This window comes from Dermacentor albipictus, chromosome 1 (assembly GCF_038994185.2).
Source record: "Dermacentor albipictus isolate Rhodes 1998 colony chromosome 1, USDA_Dalb.pri_finalv2, whole genome shotgun sequence".
Classification (NCBI taxonomy): Eukaryota; Metazoa; Arthropoda; class Arachnida; order Ixodida; family Ixodidae; genus Dermacentor; species Dermacentor albipictus.
The window spans coordinates 362,975,053-362,992,877 of record NC_091821.1 but is presented as its reverse complement, the minus strand read 5'-3'; the positions used below and the strand labels follow the sequence as shown (position 1 = coordinate 362,992,877).

Genomic DNA, 17,825 nt, shown 5'->3' with positions numbered 1-17,825 from the left:
GATTCTATAAAGAACAAGCTCAAAACAAGCATCCCAACCATAAATTAAGCATTACATACCCCCTCAGCTCCGGTGATTTCGAAACAGCTTCGCTGGACATCCACTTTCGCAGGGCCGGGATGGCAAGACAATTTTTTTTCGTTAATAAATGCAGAGCTGAAGCGTCATATCGGTAAGTTTGCCTCCCTAATGTTGAAGAAATGACTAAGACATCAGAGTGAACCCTAACGAAGTGTATCCCACGAAATAACCTCTGTCACAACCTCCGCGCGTTGCCCTAGGACAATAAACCCCATCAATAAATAAGGGAATGCGTAGGTGACCCCGCACAAATTATTACAATATGCAACACCCGACACGGGCAGTAAGTAAATTAAGGAAGAGGTAGAAAAAGAAAAAAAGGAATACGTTGAAGGAGAAGAAGAAAAACGCGTGGACTAACCGATGCCTTCCTTCTGGTTGAATTCCTTGTGGACGGTAATGCAGCGCGTTCCGTCGCCGTGGCAGATGCCGCAACGGTCCTCCCGGGCGCTCGTCTCGATGCCCCAATCACAGGAGACGCGCTGCGACGGCAAAATAGCACACGTGCCTTGGTCACTTGTCCACCGCGCGCACGCCGCAAGCTCGAGGGGAAAACGAAGGAGAGAAAGGTCGGCCCGAGTGACACGCCTCTGTTTTATACACTACGCTGAGAAAGCGGCTCCGGAGAACGACAGAGACCGGGCAGAATGGTGAGAGATGGTAAAATATCCCCGCCGTAAATAGAAGGAACACTGACAATAGGTCGGGACGCATTAAAAAACAGCTAAGCTCCTCTGAGTCAAATTTTATTCTTAAGCATAAAATTTCACATTTGTACCTCCGGCAGGGAAGAGCAGGAGGGAAGGAAAATAAGGAAAACAATCATAATGTAGTTTCTCGCGGTTTATATATATACAATCCGCCTGTCACGAATTCAGTAGATCGCAGGGATCTTACACTGTTTCGAGCTCACAAGTGCGTGCAGATTAAACGCAGTTTATTCCAGGAGAGAGAGAGAGAGAGAGAGAGAAACTTTTATTTTTACGCCAGCGTCCGGCGCTCAACCCTGGTCGGTGAGCTACCAGTCCTCACCCAACACGTCTCTGACGTGCTGGATAAGCACCGGCAGGAGAATGTTAGTTGCATGGGGTGGTGGAGTGAGCCAGTCCGTCCATGACCGTGGCTTGATGTTAGTGGGAATGGTGGAGAGGGCTGACTGCAGTTTGGGTTGAGTGTGAGGGCAATGTAATAGACAATGCTCTAGGGACGGATGTTCCATGCAGTTCGGGCATTTTGGTGGCCCAGGTAGGCCTTGAATAAAGTGACGGAAAAGAGGAGTCACTATTGAGTTTGTCTGAAGTCTTCGGAGAATAGCGCTGTCTTCTCGCGAGAGGTTAGCAGGAGGAGTAATAAAGGCGACGGCATCGGCGCTACGTTCCTTTAAAAGTGATGCGCGCTCCTTGTGCAAAGTCTTTATGTGAGGGCTATCTACATATGCAGGTGCCATTTACCTACAGGTCGTGGAGCCAAAGCATGCTTCGCTTAGAAAAAAAAAGGTGGGGGGGTCTATCGAAAGGCCGAGGATCCGTGCACGTACCCTGCACTTGCCGTTGATGCAAACATCCCGCGATCCGGGACTGCACGGCGTGCCGTCGGTCACCGACTCCTTGAGCACACGCGCGAAGAACTTGCCATCCGGCTTGCAGTGCAGTTGGCACGGGGTGGCTGCGAACACGCGACGAGCAAAGAGGGCTCTGCCGACAGACTTTCACCACACGTTGACGAGGAACAGTGGACCGCTCCGCACAGCCCAATGCGGCAGTGGCAATATGCAAAACGAGTAGGTCGCTGAATAGTTCGTTTTTTTTTTTTATTCGAGTGAGATAAACAGAATTTACGGCAAGATACACGAAATCGACGAAACGCTGGAGCAGTACTAGCCACTATCTTTGCCTTTGCTGCTCATGTATTTCTGAATGTTCGGCGATAGCGGATACCGGACAAGCCGATAAAAGCGTAAACACTACGAGATAAGATACATGACAGACACACTAGTTTTCCTTGCACCTGTTAAGCTCTCTGGGACGTTATCCCTTTCTTTTTTCGTATGTCCCCATGTTTACGTTTTTCATGTTGACTCCGCAAGCAGACAGAAGCTATCGGTTGTGACGCGAACCTTATCGGTAACTGTTCGTGGTTTATCTTTAAAAGGTACTTTGATAATTTATTTTCCCTTTGGTACATATAAAATTACGTTGCTATGTCGAAGAAATACAATACAAAAAATGTTAGGCTTTTGTTTCTAGTTTGCTTTGTTATATGACTTCGTGCTTATCGTTTTTTTTCCCGTGTTCTGACAGTAACACAGGAACGATGCTTTGCGCCAGGGGGGCATTGCCACGCGTCCGTTGGTTTGAGTATTTCCTAGTGACCGCTTTGACAGAATTATCAGCGCAAACCGTTTAACGCTCGGGAGCAAGCCTCGATTGCTGATTAGGCCCTGTCTAAACCCGCTGCTCAAACCCTAGTCATTTCTGTCTATCGAGCCATGGAACTCTCTGCTGCTCAACGAAGAATAATATATTCTAGGATATATTTCGGGTTTGAAAGATAGCGCTCGAGTAAAGTCACGCGAACCTGCAAACCTCATATTCTTTAACACTGTATATTCAATGCAGATATCGCTGTGGGATTAAGCTTCTACGCAGCACAAGGCTACAGCGCTCCAGATAGCCGTGACGGAAGGCTATTGTCTGTTTATTATCGGACTCATAGAAAAAAATGTTCGTCTTTCAAACGTTCTACGAATGTGTTTTAACATTTTAACCGAGTGCTGCGGAATACTGGTATTACGTACCGGGCGCCGACACAGGAGACCAGTTGAACAGCTCCCCTTGGTAGGAGACGTTGTTGAAGTGGCTGCACTGCAGGGCACGAAAACTTGGCGCGTCCTCTGCGCAGCTCTGCGAGAAACAAAAAGGTAACAAAGAGACGGTACGACATTACTCGCGAACGAAGACTACAAGCTAAGCAACCCTAACGATTACCTAGCACCTCGCCGAAGTATTGTATACCTGAGTGTTGCACATCCTGTAGCGTTTCCTCTCTCCGATACAGTAGCGTCCACCATAGGCCGGCCTGAAGAAGAGCAGAGGAGAAAGACCGAACGTGACTTCCTACGAACAGGCGTAAAATTCAGCCACCAAAGGTAAACCGTAAATTTCTTCTTTACACGTGAAAAGTAAGAAAATGAAAGAAAAAGGAAAACAGTTGCTGTAACGTGGTTTGTGGGCAAATGGAAAAATCATGACCACAAGACAGACAAAAAGGTGATTACGCAATATCGCTAGATAATTAGCGCTTGGTGAATTCGCTGGCACTTACGTGGCCGGCGCCTAACGCAGTCGCTGTCAAAATATCAGCTTCTTCGCGCCAGGGGTCTCCAGTTCAAGTTAAAACGCATGCGGTATCGTTTTCGGCCAAAGCCGAAGCCGGCCTAGCTGCTAATATCTTTCGGTGCAATACAAACTATCCTCAGCAAAAAAGTTAACAAAAGTAAGTAAAAGACAGAGGTATACTGAGGCAATGATGGATGCGCATCCTCTTGTAAGTATATTTCGAAAATACGCTGGCTAAACACGGATTTTTCAATACAGAGCTTTCTCTCTTTTTATTCTGGTCGTAACCAAACAGACCGATACCGATGTAATTCAGCAACAGAAAGAACCAGCAAAGCGTATCATAGATCGTTAACCTTATTAAAGCTATGGGACTTCGGCATACAAAGCCTCTTTAAGTGCACGTGTATGAAGTGTGTACAAAAGCGACTGGAAGCTGTGCCCTATAAAGAAAAGAAGTGAGCCTGTACGCTTTTGCGGCGGAGAGAAGATACAATATAAAGGCGCGAAAGGAAATACCTCTCCCACCACCACAAATGTGTGACATTTGTACGGAAGTAGTAATCGTTCACCTCGCCGGAAAGAGCAGAGAGCGCTCCACAAATTTATTCTTTTTTATGACCTATTCTTTCCTGCTGACTATATGCCGGAAATGCCGTCGACATTTCGATAAATTTGACTAATGCCAAGCTTTACCAAAACGAAGTCGGCGTAGAAGAAAGAACAATCGGTTGAAATTTCGACAGAGCACGAAAGAGAAATACAAAGTGCGAGCTTTGCTTGTTCCGAACGTTTGATTAAAGCGAAAAGATACATGCAGGCAGGTACTGTAAATCATGATTCCGCAAGGACGTGCATTCGCGTTGAAGAATTATTGGGTTTTACGCGCCAATACCACGATCTGATTATGAGGCACGCCGCAGTGGGAAACTCCGAAAATGTTGACCACCTGGAGTTCTTTAACGATCACTTAAATCTAAGTACGTGGGTGTTTTCGCATATCGCCCCCATCGGAATGCGGCCGCCGTGGCCGGGATTCGATCCAGTGCGCTCGCATTCAAAAGCAGCGTCTCTCTCTGTGTGATAAGCCGGCGGTCATGCAAACGACAACTCGAAAATTTCGCTCACGGGGATGCGCTGTGGAATTCCGCAGTTAAATATTACTGTCTTGAGAAAGAGAGAGAGAGAGAGATAGATTAAAAGGAACCATCTGACCGCGTCCGGTTCGAGGTGACGGCGCAAGAGCCCGCACCGTGACTGCGCGTTAACTCAACCACACCAGTGAGATTCACAGTGGGTGGTTTGTGCTTTCTCTGATCACAAACCAAGCTAAGTCTAACGGCGCGCAAAAGCAGGCAGGTTTGTACGTGCGAATACTGCTTTTGTTTGCCCGCCGCTTTCTTGTTGTCACGGGATTCGCTACGAAGACATGGCTTCGAGGACGTAAATGCAGGAAGTAGAGGCTACGCTGATGACCACCGCCAGAGCGAACCATTTTGTCTAGCAACTTGATGGACATAATGAAGGAAGAAATTTGGAACCGATATCGTTTAGCGACGGTGGAGGAAAGCTTCCTGGACGCATTTCACCCTTTAACAAAGAGACGCAGTTACGGCCCGTGTCGATTTCTATGCCATGCTTGTGTTTTACGCGGACGTAATGTGCTCTGACGCAAAGCGAATGACCATCACCGCAACCAACGCTAGCCCTCTGCCCACTGCACTGCACAACGATGCACCTCCTAATCACGGGGGTCGTATTACAGAAGGTCAGTTTCACGTGCTTGAAAGTTATAAGTGGAATCAATTTTCTACTCACTTTGCTAGCTATTGTTAGACTAGGCATCAAAGTCGTGGCCTCGCTTTCGATCGGCTTTGTCGCCAATATCTTCACCGTCGGGTATACAACGTCTCGACATGGAAAAATTGTGCGGCACGTTGCAACTGGTCAAAGAGCGCCGCAACGCTTCATTTTATCACTCCAGTGTCGCCGATAATGGACGCTAGAGATGCGCAGAAAATTAGACATTCTAGACGACAAGTGAGACACCCATGCTTCATCGCTCGTCTGAGTGACGCCGGCGCCTCCTGACATTCTGCAGTGCAACTGCCGTGCGCTGCTTATAAGAGCAACGGAGTTCAACGAGCTTTTCCGCATCTCTGGACCACCAGGGGCATTGTTACTGCAGAATACAAAGGGTAGGAGCCTGGTGTCAGCGGCTACTACTCCTTCTAGCCTTCCATCGAGAACAGGAAGCGCAGCAGGGACCTGCCTACCTCCACGGGCCTGTTAGGTTAAAGCACAGGCGGCAGTGCTTGTGGGCCAGGACTTACCACCAGCACAAATCTATACCGCCGCCTACTGTAACGCCGCCTAGAAGGTGGTTGCCGTCCTCTTGCACTTATGACAGGCGACACCTGATCTTGGCGTCTTATTACCACCGGCATAAGCCCAGCTGCTTGAAGCGAGTTCAGGGGAGGGCGGCACCGACGTCCAGTTGATGGCGGACATGCGATGGCGTTACCCGAAGGACGGCCTCCATGTGGTGGGTGACTTCAACGCGCAGCACCAAGAGTGGGTTGACGACAAGGGTAGACGGTCGGCGCCTGCGGTTCCGGGATGCGGCCGAGGCGGCTCACCTGACCCTCGCCTGACCCTCGCCAAACGAGCTTGACTACCCAACGCACTACAGCCCGCGGCCGGACCAAAGAGACTTGAATCGGAACTTGACGTCGGCGGATGAGGGCGTGGTGAGGAAGTGGCGATGCGGGCGTGAGCCATTGGATTTGGATCACTATCTGATCTGGCTTGAGCTATCCAGCTTCTCGCCACCGCAAGAAACGCGTTCGCCAGACTCGGACAATTGACTGGGATTTTCGCCGCCAGACTGTGGCGACGTTCGAGGACAGCGTTCCCGTCACCCGTCGTTTGGCCCCGGTGGCACAAGCGACACGACATAGGGAAGTGGATGAAACGCTTCCGACGTCGAACAAACTCCTTGACAATTTGTGGGCGGCACGCAAGCGCCTCAGCGAGATTTACGCTGCAAATGTCCACCGACACGATGATATTTTCCGGATGTGGAACAAGACCGCCCAAGCTCGTCGGTGTGCGAAGCAGCTAGCCAAGTCACGCTGGTTTGAACACTGCGAGTCCTTCGATGAACGCACCGGAACTCGCAAGCTTTAGCAGACGAGATTTACTTGGCGAGATTTGCTCCTTTCCTGAAGATTACGAGGTCGAGAGGTTGAGGAACGGAATAGGGGGTTTATTTACATTGGAATCGCAAACTTATTTATACATGCGACAATGGGTATCATACTGGCCGGAACACGGAGCACAGTACATCGTTCTCGCAGCATAAGCTACAGATCAGAAAGCTACATCTTTCTGGCAAGCACACATCACAGCAAACTACCACATTCAGCAAATCCCTTTGATCCTCCCTAGATTCCTGGGTCAGGGAAATCTGCGGTCACACTTTCCTCCAGCCGGAGCGTCCGAAGTCGGCGAAAGCTCCGCCTTGAGACAGGGTGTGCGCATAAGCACTCCGGCACCTTCGTTCCCTGAACACAAGGAATGAAAGGGAGCTTCGTAGACAGGGATTGTCACGCTTGACTCAAACTGTCGTGTCGTGGTTCCTGGGACGACCCAGCAATTAGCTGGAGCGTGGCCTGGCGCTCCAGCTAAGGCCTGGCGGGCTTACGTAGCTAAGGCCTGGCGGGCTTACGTTCTGGTAAGACTGATGCCGCTGTACGCCCCAAATCTGCTCATGTACATGCGACCTGCTGCGCGCAACTACGGCCGGATGCGCTACGGCCGTCAGCGACACAAAACGACAGTCGACCACCAGAAAAAAATAAAAAGAAACGTTGATTACATACAGGAAGGCACTGTCTCAGCATATCGAAGAAGTCAGCTGAAAGTCAGTCAAGTTGCAATGATGACGGCTACACGCTTTCACGCAGCACTGATGCCAAAAAGAAAAGAACGCTAAGGAAAGCAAGCGTAAAAAGAGTAACCGAAGTCCGGATATATATGTGCACAGTAGCACGACGAAAATGATACGCAAATGAGATGATACAGGCATATAGTGTGCATAAAATGATTAAAAAAAGAAAAAGATCTGCGCTACATATAGCGCCACTGAGTGCTAAGCACAGTATCACAGAGCACTTTCACTAATTATCAATTTCCTAGATGATTTCTCTTTTTTTTTTTTGCAAGCGAGTAAATACTTTATTTCACAAAAGACTAAGGTTTACGGAAGGTTAACACTGCGAATTATTGTGATCGATGCTCTCTGTCTGCTATCTTCATGAGCCACCTCGACGACATAGGTCACTTTCGTCGTGTCTGCGATGGGCTGCTTCTATTTTGTGCTTGTTTGGCAACTCCGGTTGCCAAACAGTTTCTAGTTTTCGGCATGACACAACATCTTTTCGGCACCGGAAACCTCTTTCTAGTTGTCGGCATGAGGCTTAAACATCACAATCGCTCGTCGCCTCCAGTCAACCAAAACAAAGCGACGTTCCATCGTGCTAGAAAGAGAACAAGAAAAAAGGCGTGCTAATGTTGCGCACCTCGGGTGGTCGCAGTGCCTTTCGGAGACCATGACGCCTCCTCCACAGCTGCGCGAGCACTCGGACCAGTTGGACCACGGGCCCCAGTGTCCGTCGATGGCCTCCGGACGCTCGCCCATCTCGGTGCACTCGCCCAGGTAGCACCACTGCGCACGCAAAGCGACGACGCTTACTGCACGACACGGGCACAGGGGACACGCGACGATTCCTTCGACCAAGAGGCGTGGCAGCGGCCGAGATTATGACTTAAAGTAAAGAGGCACTAAAGGTTCATGCTAAGTCAAGCTACATTGAAAGATTAGGTTTCTGTAATAATGAATTCGTAATTCGTAGCCAAAACATAGCTTGCATAAGCGAGAAAATGGCGAAAATGAAAAATAGAAGTGGCTCCACCTGTTGTGGGCTATGGAACCTATCGTGTGACGTCAGCACTGGCTGATTTACAGCACAGCTTCAAGGAAACCGGCATGGAGTGAGGTCACGTGGAGATTACGTCATCTCGTCCGTTTCGGGCGGGGGCGGTTCAAACTGGTAAAGAGGAGCGGGTCCTTCGGTGCCAATTTTCGACGCAACTAAGTGATACAGTGGCACGCAGAAAACGATGATAGCCTTGCCGACAAGTAATCTATCGATCTAACTCGGCTTAATATTTTATTTTCATATCCCCTTAAGTAGTTGCCAATTGAAGCAGTTAAGGATACGCCAGAGAAAAAGAAATAATTTGAGCTCTATTAGTAAATTACCAGTTTAGGATACCGAAAAAGCCACTCTTACCGTGGGAATCTTGATGAGCCAGAAGAGTGCAATAACGAGTGACGGCTGGCGACGACGCCTTGCATTTGCCGCCACAGCTAGCCGCGACGTCATGGATTTTGACAATGTCTACTCTAGTCTAGTTAACTTCTAAATCGGCAAAGGCTGAATACATTTTATTCTAAAAGAATCAAACACCGAACTTAGCGAGCATCAAGGACCACAGGTACGTGTGGTACAGCTGCCCAAGTGCGAAGAAATACTCTGTCGTCCATGACGTCACACTGAAACACCGGCGGCACTGGGTTTTCGACGTGAACTTAATGAAGCAGAACTTTGACTTTCATTTTTCTTTTCTGATAAACAATATATTACCGCGAAATAAGCAAAACATAGAACTTCGAAAGAATAGTTAAGCAGGCTCAACTGATTTAGTGATTCTCTTTAGCCCTCCTTTTAACAACGTGATATCTGGAAAGATAAGAACAAGTGCGCCAAACAAGAAAGTTGGAAAATTCGTGTGCCCGCTCCATTAGAAAACGTGCAGATATGTATTCCACTAGGAACTCCCACATACGGCAAGAAAAGAACTGGAGAAGCATTCTACTCAAATTATTTCCTCGCCGCTAACTCTATATGCGGCAAAGAGAACATAGGAGGAGGAGGAGGAGGCCGACGACGACGACGACGACACGAATTCTCAGTGCAATACATTCCTTCCACACACGCTATAACAAAGTTAGATGTAAACCGCATGTATAAGAGTAACATAGTAATCGTTTGGGATTCACGTTTTATAGCAACACAGCAAGGTTGTTTGCTTGCGAATGCATTCGTACATACGACTTAAACGAATGAAACGACATAGACCGAGCACGTGACATTCACTAAATTGTACCACCCACTTAAGGTTATGCAACCTCACGAGGTTGTGCAAAATGCGCTATTAGCACAGTCTACATTACGGATGTTTGCGTAGGGTAGGGATTTAAAAAAAAAATACGAGTGTTGTTTCACAAGACAAACACAGGCTCTACTAAGTATGAATGATCACGCGCTCGCAAGCCTGCTTTCACTTTTTGAGGATTGTACGTTAACATTCTAGTTGAGAGGGATATGAAGATTTATTTAATACGAAAGCATTATATGTCCTGTGGGGCAAAAAAGCCGGCGTTGTTCGCTACGAGTGGTAGCAAAGATCATCATCATCATGATCAGTGAGGTCATCAAAGCCTAGTAGGACGTCAGTGGTAATACAGAATTAAAATTCGAACAAGTTAGAGTAAGGCGACTTAAGATGAATGAAAGTGGATCAAGGTGGATTAAGGTTGGTACAAATTAGAGCAAGGTGGATTAAGGTAGAGTAGCGAAGAACACGTGACAATAAATGACGTCTAGTATCAAGGACATAACCAATTAATTACAGAAGTCATTATGCTTTCGCATTTAGATTGCGTAAGGATACCTAAGTGACTGTCAATTTTGATTTGTAGATACGATTATGCGGCTGTTCTTAGCTGTTGCATTGACACAGAATGCAAACAACAAGAATATAAATATGTGGGTTTGCGATGCACAGGGTAAAAACTAGTCACGATGTTACTGCAAAATGTTTTTCCCCGTTTCCCTAACCATTGTCTCGATAACATGTGAAGTTGGTACCACCACTACCACCAATGAAACCATCATCATCATCATCGTAAACAATAACAACGAGAATGTCGCACGCCTTCGCGTACCTTGTTCTTGTCGCAGACGGTTCCCTGCGCGGCTGGCTCCATCTTTGTGACGCACTTGTTGTCCAGACGGCACCACAGCGTCCGGCACACTTCCTGGCACAGGGACACACCCGTCGTCAAGACACGTGCATGCACTATCACGTGAACGAAGCAGGAAAACACTTGCGGCACTCACTTATTTTATATCACGATGCGTGCGCGAGGCCTAGCCCTGATCTACATCCGCTTCATAGCTCGGAAACTGTGTTTTCTCCTTATTTTTTTTTTCATGAACCACATTAGTGCCTGACATATGATGGTGAATGTGGCCAGCGCGAATACAGAATTGGCTGAAAATCAAATTATGTTGTACTCTCGCTAGAGTAAAATAATATGCTGGCCGCAAGTATTTATGTGAAGCTAAAGGAAACATTACTCAAGGGGCATAACGTATGGTACGCACTCGTTGCAAAAGTTTCGCACTATTTGCTTCAGCGCATGAAGTACGCCCTGCAGCTGCATTCTTTGCGGGATGTGAGACCGAGGAGTAGCCCTGACCTAATAAATTTGTCGATTATAAGTGTCTCGCTGATTAAAAACGATTTTCTGCAGATTCACGCAATCCTAGAAACATAGGGTACTCTATTCCCATTGCGTTCTGAGAGAAAAGCACTTATTTGCGTTCCCATTTCATTGCTCTCGCAGTCGTAGAACGTCAGAACGACCATAACTCCACCCAGCTCAAATTTAAACCAAGTAAGAGGCGATTGATTCAGTAAATATCCTAAAACAGGAATTTAAAAAAAAAAATATCTTCCCGTCTTCTCAGTCCAACATATGCCTCCCATTTCTGTAAAGCGTGCTCTGCCTGCATTACCCTCAAACGTTGCAGAAAAGCTTGCCGCACGCGGGACATTCATGATATTGGAAATGTAACTCGAGGGTAAATCTCGAACGTCTTTCTGTACAGTAATGCTCTCAATGTCGACATAACAGGTAGCTACAGCTGATAGGAAATTTTGTTTTACGCACGCACGCACGCACGCACGCACGCGTATGCGCACCTGCACCAAGGCACCGTACGGGGACGGGAATCTCGATCAGGAAAAAAAAAAAACATTCAAAACACAAGCAATCACAAAGAAAAACGAACTCCCTTGAAACAACACGACGACGCGGACAGCGGCAAAAAGAAGCAACCCTATAGTTACCGCAATAGGAGAAACTGCAAACACAGTTCCTGCCCAGCGTGTCTCCCACTCCGCATGCGCATCTTGCTTTTTGTAGGAAGTGAACAGCGCTGTATCAGCTCAGCACAGCCCGTGCTGAGTTGATGCAGCGTTGCGTGAGCGCTATTTAGAAGGCAAAAGGGGAAAGGGCGGCACAGGGGAAGAAGGATGCCGCTCACCTCGATGCCGTCGCAGTGCTGGGCAGCGGGTCCGTACTGCAGCCGGCACTGGTGGTCGGCGTCGTACATGGCGCCCGGTGGCAGCAGCGGAAACGTGAACTGGTGCGCCCGCGGCTCGTCGTCGAGGCAGCTGCCCCAGTCTCGGCTGCGCGACGTGCACATACAAATCCACGTACACGATCAGTGAGCTACGCGGTGTTCTGCCCGCGTTCCCCGCATGGTGGGATTTGCTGAACGATTGATCCGGTTTAACGAGCATAAGCAATACAGGGGCGATTAGTAGAGGATTCCGAAGTTTGGCAACCTAGCGCTCTTCAGAGTGCGCCAAAGAAGGCTCACGTGAGCTGACATTTGGACGAATTGATACGTGTGCGTGGTGGAAAACAGCGCAGCTTCACACGGACGCAGAAATAAAAGACAAACACCGTGGCTGTGGTTGTCTTTTGCTTTCTGCGTCCTTGTGAAGTCTCACTGTCTTGCGTCATGCCCAAGGAGGCTCGCCACAAGAACGTTTTTATTCTTTTTTTTTTATTTTGGCGTCATCTAAACGCGGCAGCATCGGCCGGCATTCGAATCCGCCAGCTTGTGCTCTACAGCGTAATGCAATAGCCACTGGATCCCCAAGGCTGTTTCGGAATCTAGGAACAATCGGGCGTGAGAAAGAAGGCAGAAGACAGATTTTTGTTCATTTACTTAGTTTCAGTTTAGTTTTTATTTACGTTTACCTGATTATTATCTTTTACGCCGCCACCTAACAATCACGCGGGGCAGGGCCGGCGGCATAAGTCGCGTCAACTTTCCAACTCGCCACAAATGACGAATTACCATAAATTTAGTGCAGTGTGAGGTCGCGCGATAACAGCGTGGAACAATAGACTTCGCGAAGGTTATTTTTGCGAAGCATTTTGTTTTTCCCACCCCCTCCGCGGATTTTCTTTCTCGTAGACCGGCGTATTGTCGGCCTCATTCGCTCACTGTGACACTTCGCACTCGCAGGGCCTGCGGGAAACGCGACGTTTTCGACGACGTTTCCTTCACCCTCTATAGTGCCTACTTCAGCGGAGCGTTGTGCATGCGCCTGTTTATTCGTTCTCGCTGCGCTGATGCGTCATGCGTTTTGTGCTCTAGATGGCGTTAGGTGCTTTATTATATATGGCGTTAGGCAAATACACGTCGCAATCGTGCTGTACAAAACCGGGTGTGTTGGGGGCGTGAATCAGCCTGCTTCTGATGCTCCCCAAGCGAGTACAGAGAACGGAAGTGAAGTACACAAAAAAACCGAAACGTTAAAACATGTCATGAGGAGATGCTTCGCATTAACATATATCTTAAAAATGCGTACAATCTGCATATATTTTTTTTCTTTCCCTACACACAGACACATGGCTCATCCCGACGGAATAACGCGAACTCACGCTGGCGCGTGGCACCCGATGTTCTCTGCGCTGCCTGATTCCGCACGGAAAAGGTGTGACATGCGTCTCTGAGGCTTTGTAATGAGCTCGTCCCGTCGTTGGGGTATGCTTGGGGACCTTTTTTTCTCGCGACTCTTAACACGTCCGCAAAGAGGTGCGGCTTGTTTGCATTGTGCCCATATGGGCACAAGTTTCTGGTTCCGCGAAAAAGTTTTCGCTTTGGATGGCACGACCACTGCAACAACGAGGGGTATTTGCGGTTCCACAAACCGCACTGGCAGGCAGAAAATATACAACCAACCCTGGCGGCCGTTATACGTGAGGTTCTGCATAACAAATACACGGTAAACAAGCCCTCAACATACGCGTCGCAAGTATTTCTTTATTTTCTTTATTTTTGTGCGCTCCTAGGCGAGCTGGTGAGAAGACTAGCAGCTACCACGGACGACAGCTGGTGTATAATGAGATATTTGATGACAACGCACCCGGTAATAAGCGCGGCGAAGCAACTAGCTTTCGTTCCTTTTATGCACTCGTCCGGGTAACGGTGAAAATGGACGGCCTAAACTGACGACAGCGGTAGACACTGAATACAAAACAAACGTCAAGGACTGCAACGACGGGAGTTTCCCGGCGAAACTCAGGAACGATTAGGCACCCGACACAACACTGAGGGAAACAAACAAATCCTACCTCTTCAAGCGCAGCTCCCAGAGCAGCTGTGTAAGTATTAAAGTGCCAAGACGTCACAAGTGTCACCGTCGTACGCAGGCGACGTCGTTTTTTGACATGCGAAACGAATTTGTCCATTACGAACACGCATTCTTCTTAGACGAACTTGCTTCGCGTAAGACACATGACCAATTAAGCACTGTCATTTATGCTCGCCTAAACTACGAAAAATTACAGTGCATGACACATACGAAGGCGGCTTATGCGCAACGAAGAAATGGTATCAACAGGCAACCACCTCAGAATGGGTGTGAATGAGATCTGGCGCATTAAAACAAGTGAAAAGTCTTGCGACTGTCGGCTGCTGATTTTTTTGGTTAAGCCCTGGTTCCTCTATTTACTTTTTTTGCTAAAAATTGATTCACATGGGAAAATGAATAAAGCAGCCCACCACAAAAATTACAAGCCAACGCACAACAATAAAATTTCACAACGAAAACATATATCAATATTTCGTATGTGTAACCTAATAAAGTGCTTCAAGAAAAAGAAATCGGCGTGTTACTTTTCAATGTGAATGAAACTGTTACTCTTGTTCCGTGAGTTTTGGAGAGGTTCAATTCAGAAAACACCACTGCTCTCTAGAGCCAAATGTAACGCAATAATGCTTTTGCTTTTTTAATGCTTTGACACATGCACTTTGCAGGAATGCGACATCTTTTTCGGTCAAGGATTAACAGATTTACAATTTGCAATATTTTCTGGCAACGCCTCAAGGACCCTGTTCACAGGGTTCTACATGTGTGGTGGGTGAAAACACAGTTTAGTTGATGTTAACAATGAATTAGCTTAATGGTGGTTTTGACGTGAGCAGAATCTAACTTGATGCAACTGAAAAAAAAATTGTGGTCAGTTCTAAAACTTCCTCCTGCAGTTTAATGCAAAATGTAACTTTTCTCACTTTAAATGTCGAACGTTTGATCCAAATCTGTTCAGCGCTTACTAAACTAGAGCTTTCTGTGTGTCGCATGTATTCAAAAAACTAGTCTCTTAGCTAGCTGTTCAGCGCTTACTAAACTAGAGCTTTCTGTGTGTCGCATGTATTAAAAAAACTAGTATCTTAGCTAGCTCTTAGATTCTCACCGAACGCTTATAGTTGCAAGTAAATCTTGCTTTATCGCAATTCTCGCGCTACAAAAACATACGCTAGACAGCACCCAGAATGCTCCCTGGCGAGCCGCTTGGATTCTGTAAAACAATATTTCGTCCCTCAGTGGTCACCTTTTAAGACTCGATCAACAATTGCTGCACTTGTTTTTTTTTTTTGCGACGTGGTCTACCAAGACCATTTCGCAGTTTCTCAGCGATCCGCCCGGAGTACAAACCACACAACGAAATTCGCTCATTTCCGCGACCAGCCGTTAATTTTCAAAGAGGAAAGCGTGCGAGACTATGGCGTGCAGCGACGAAGAGAGCTACTGACATTTCGAGGGTGACCTTAACTCTAGTAGGCTATAGCAACATTTTCCATTTATTCGTATCTACAAAAGGCCGAAAGTGCATAGTTAGAACGTACGTCGCGCTTGGCACGTAGCTTTCTGTATTTATCGCAATCATAATAATCATCATCTCCACCACCTTGCTTTTAATTTTTCCTCCCTCTCCCGTCATGCGCTACAGGGAGGAGAAGGTCAAAAACTTCACTCCTCCAGCCAACCTGCCCGCATTTTTTTCTCTTTTCTTTCTTTTTTTGCCATTACAAACGCATTTTCTTTTTTTTTTTCGAGGCTGCGCATTTCTGCGACGGCCACGCCAGGAAACACGGCGGCAGGCCCCGCCACGTCGCCAACAGACGGCGACGATCGGGCCGGGCTTCGACACTCACTCGAGGAAGCGCGTGATCTCTTCTCGGCTGCAATTGGACCACACTAGGGGCGACGGGTCCGAGCTGAGGTGGGGCGCCATCACGTGCTGCCGGAGCCCCGCCGGCGCCTGGCAGCCGTTGTGCGGCCCGTCGTGGCTCATGCCGAAGCTGCGACACGTCACACAAAGGAAACAAAACGCTGTGTCCAGTGCCCCTCCAAGAAAGCCTTCTATGTGGGACGTGAAAATACAGCATTGCCTAAACGGGCAAAAAAGGAAAGAGCGCTGACGACTTTGTCTGGAGGTACTTGTGTGTGGTGTTCACATCAGAGCGGATGGTTAAGAACTGAAACGCAAAAAAAAAGCGGAAAATTTTAAGAGAAGCCCAAGTATTTAAAGTGTTACTTTATTTCAATGACAAAAAAATGCTGACAGAGAGTTGTACTGTTAGCCACCAAAAGAGACAAAGAGAGAAGGGAGGAAGGAAAGGCAGGAATGTTAACCATACTTATTCCAGTACGGGGAGGGGGAGCGAAAGAAAGAGTGAGAGAAGAGTTTTGATCGCACTTTTACATGCACTAAGCTAGGTGCAGCACGTTTACAGTTGGGCCACTCAAGTCTGTCGCCTCCACCAAACAAGCCACAAGACCCGGGAGCACACACCACTCACTTGTGGCCGATCTCGTGCGCGATGGTGTAGGCGAGCGTGAGCCCGGAGTCCTGGTTGACGTTGCAGCTACGCTGCGGTTGGCACATGCCGGCCACCTCGGCCAGGCCTAATGTCGAGCACAGCTCCAGCCCCGGCGCGCACATGTTGAACCTGAGAAGGGAGATTTGCCGTGAGCCTCCCGATCGCTGTGCAGTGTGATTGAGTCAGCTCTGGCCGTATTCAAGTGCCGATAGCGTATATGCATTTGAACATTTTTAAAAATTTTTTTACACTTTACTGAGTGTGCATGCATTCAAACAATAATTTGATTCTTTCTTTATTGATTACTTTTTTTTTTTGTAACCTCGCACTTCAGTGCGACAACGCATCATCCACCATTTGGATCTTTTACGCGCAAGCGTATATGCCCCGTTTGTGAAATCGCCGAGATTAATGGCGTTTTTCACTGGTCGATTCGGAGCAGGATTTCTTGCTCCGTGGCAACGAATCCGAATTCCACTGGTCGATCTGGAGCGGGTTCGCGCGTTCCACTGGTCGTTTCGGATCAACTCGCTCCGCGCCGGATCGCTCTCACTTGCTCCGCCGCCGAGGCGCGGATTCAGGCGGAAATAGCTCGCGTCACTTCCGTCTTCAAACGAAATCGGTACCCGGTGGGTACGCACAACATTGTGTTGCTTCGCAAAATGGCTGCGTTCGGTGCTGCTGCAGTGCTCGCGTTTAGCGATGAGAGCGCGGCCGATAGCGATTACGAAGCGACGCACGTGCTATGCGAAGACATTTTTGCACGTTGTCCATGCACAATCCTAGCGGGCGCGATATGGAAATGACGGACTATGCGACTGCCACGGTCAAATTACACACGGGGGACGGTGAGTTTGGTTGCCGTGGAAACGTAAAGAACGGAAGTAGGGCATGGTTTTCGGAACAGGTTCGTGCGACGTGTACGCAGACTTCCTGTCTGATCCACCGCGGAGCATTTTTGCGCTCCGCTGGGCGATTCAGATTTGTGAAACCCGAGCGCTCGCTCGAGGATTTCGGCGGCCGCTCCAGATCGACCAGTGAAAAACGCCATAAGTGAGAGGCCACAGAGCTGGGAGAGGGAAGCGAGCGCCGGAGGAGGAGGGTACCTGGAGGTAGAGAGCAGGAGCGGGCGCCGGGGAAGGCACGGAGGAGCGCACGACAAAGTGGGGAAAGGGGAGCAGAAATGGGCGGAGAATAGCTGGGAGGAGAGTAAGCGGAGGCGCGCTGGGTTCACCTCCTCTGGCAGGTGCTATGAGCTCTCTGTACGCTAAGAAAAAGATGGAGGACGCTTAAGCTTCGCCTT

The 17,825-nt window shown here is 48.2% G+C and overlaps 1 protein-coding gene across 3 annotated transcripts in view; it reads right to left on the bottom strand.

Moving 5' to 3' along the window:
* The window catches only part of LOC135911318 (A disintegrin and metalloproteinase with thrombospondin motifs 7-like), a 112,187-nt gene that overhangs the window by 30,236 nt on the left and 64,126 nt on the right, over nucleotides 1-17,825 (bottom strand). For all 3 annotated transcript variants that reach the window (XM_065443533.1, XM_065443534.1, XM_065443536.1), the window contains 9 exons: nucleotides 16,502-16,651; nucleotides 15,854-16,000; nucleotides 11,882-12,026; nucleotides 10,495-10,587; nucleotides 8,003-8,148; nucleotides 3,096-3,159; nucleotides 2,879-2,984; nucleotides 1,619-1,746; nucleotides 443-563 (listed from right to left, as the gene is read on the bottom strand). In XM_065443533.1, coding sequence (XP_065299605.1) covers nucleotides 443-563; nucleotides 1,619-1,746; nucleotides 2,879-2,984; nucleotides 3,096-3,159; nucleotides 8,003-8,148; nucleotides 10,495-10,587; nucleotides 11,882-12,026; nucleotides 15,854-16,000; nucleotides 16,502-16,651 — 1,100 coding nt within the window. The remainder of the gene's footprint in view (nucleotides 1-442; nucleotides 564-1,618; nucleotides 1,747-2,878; nucleotides 2,985-3,095; nucleotides 3,160-8,002; nucleotides 8,149-10,494; nucleotides 10,588-11,881; nucleotides 12,027-15,853; nucleotides 16,001-16,501; nucleotides 16,652-17,825) is intronic.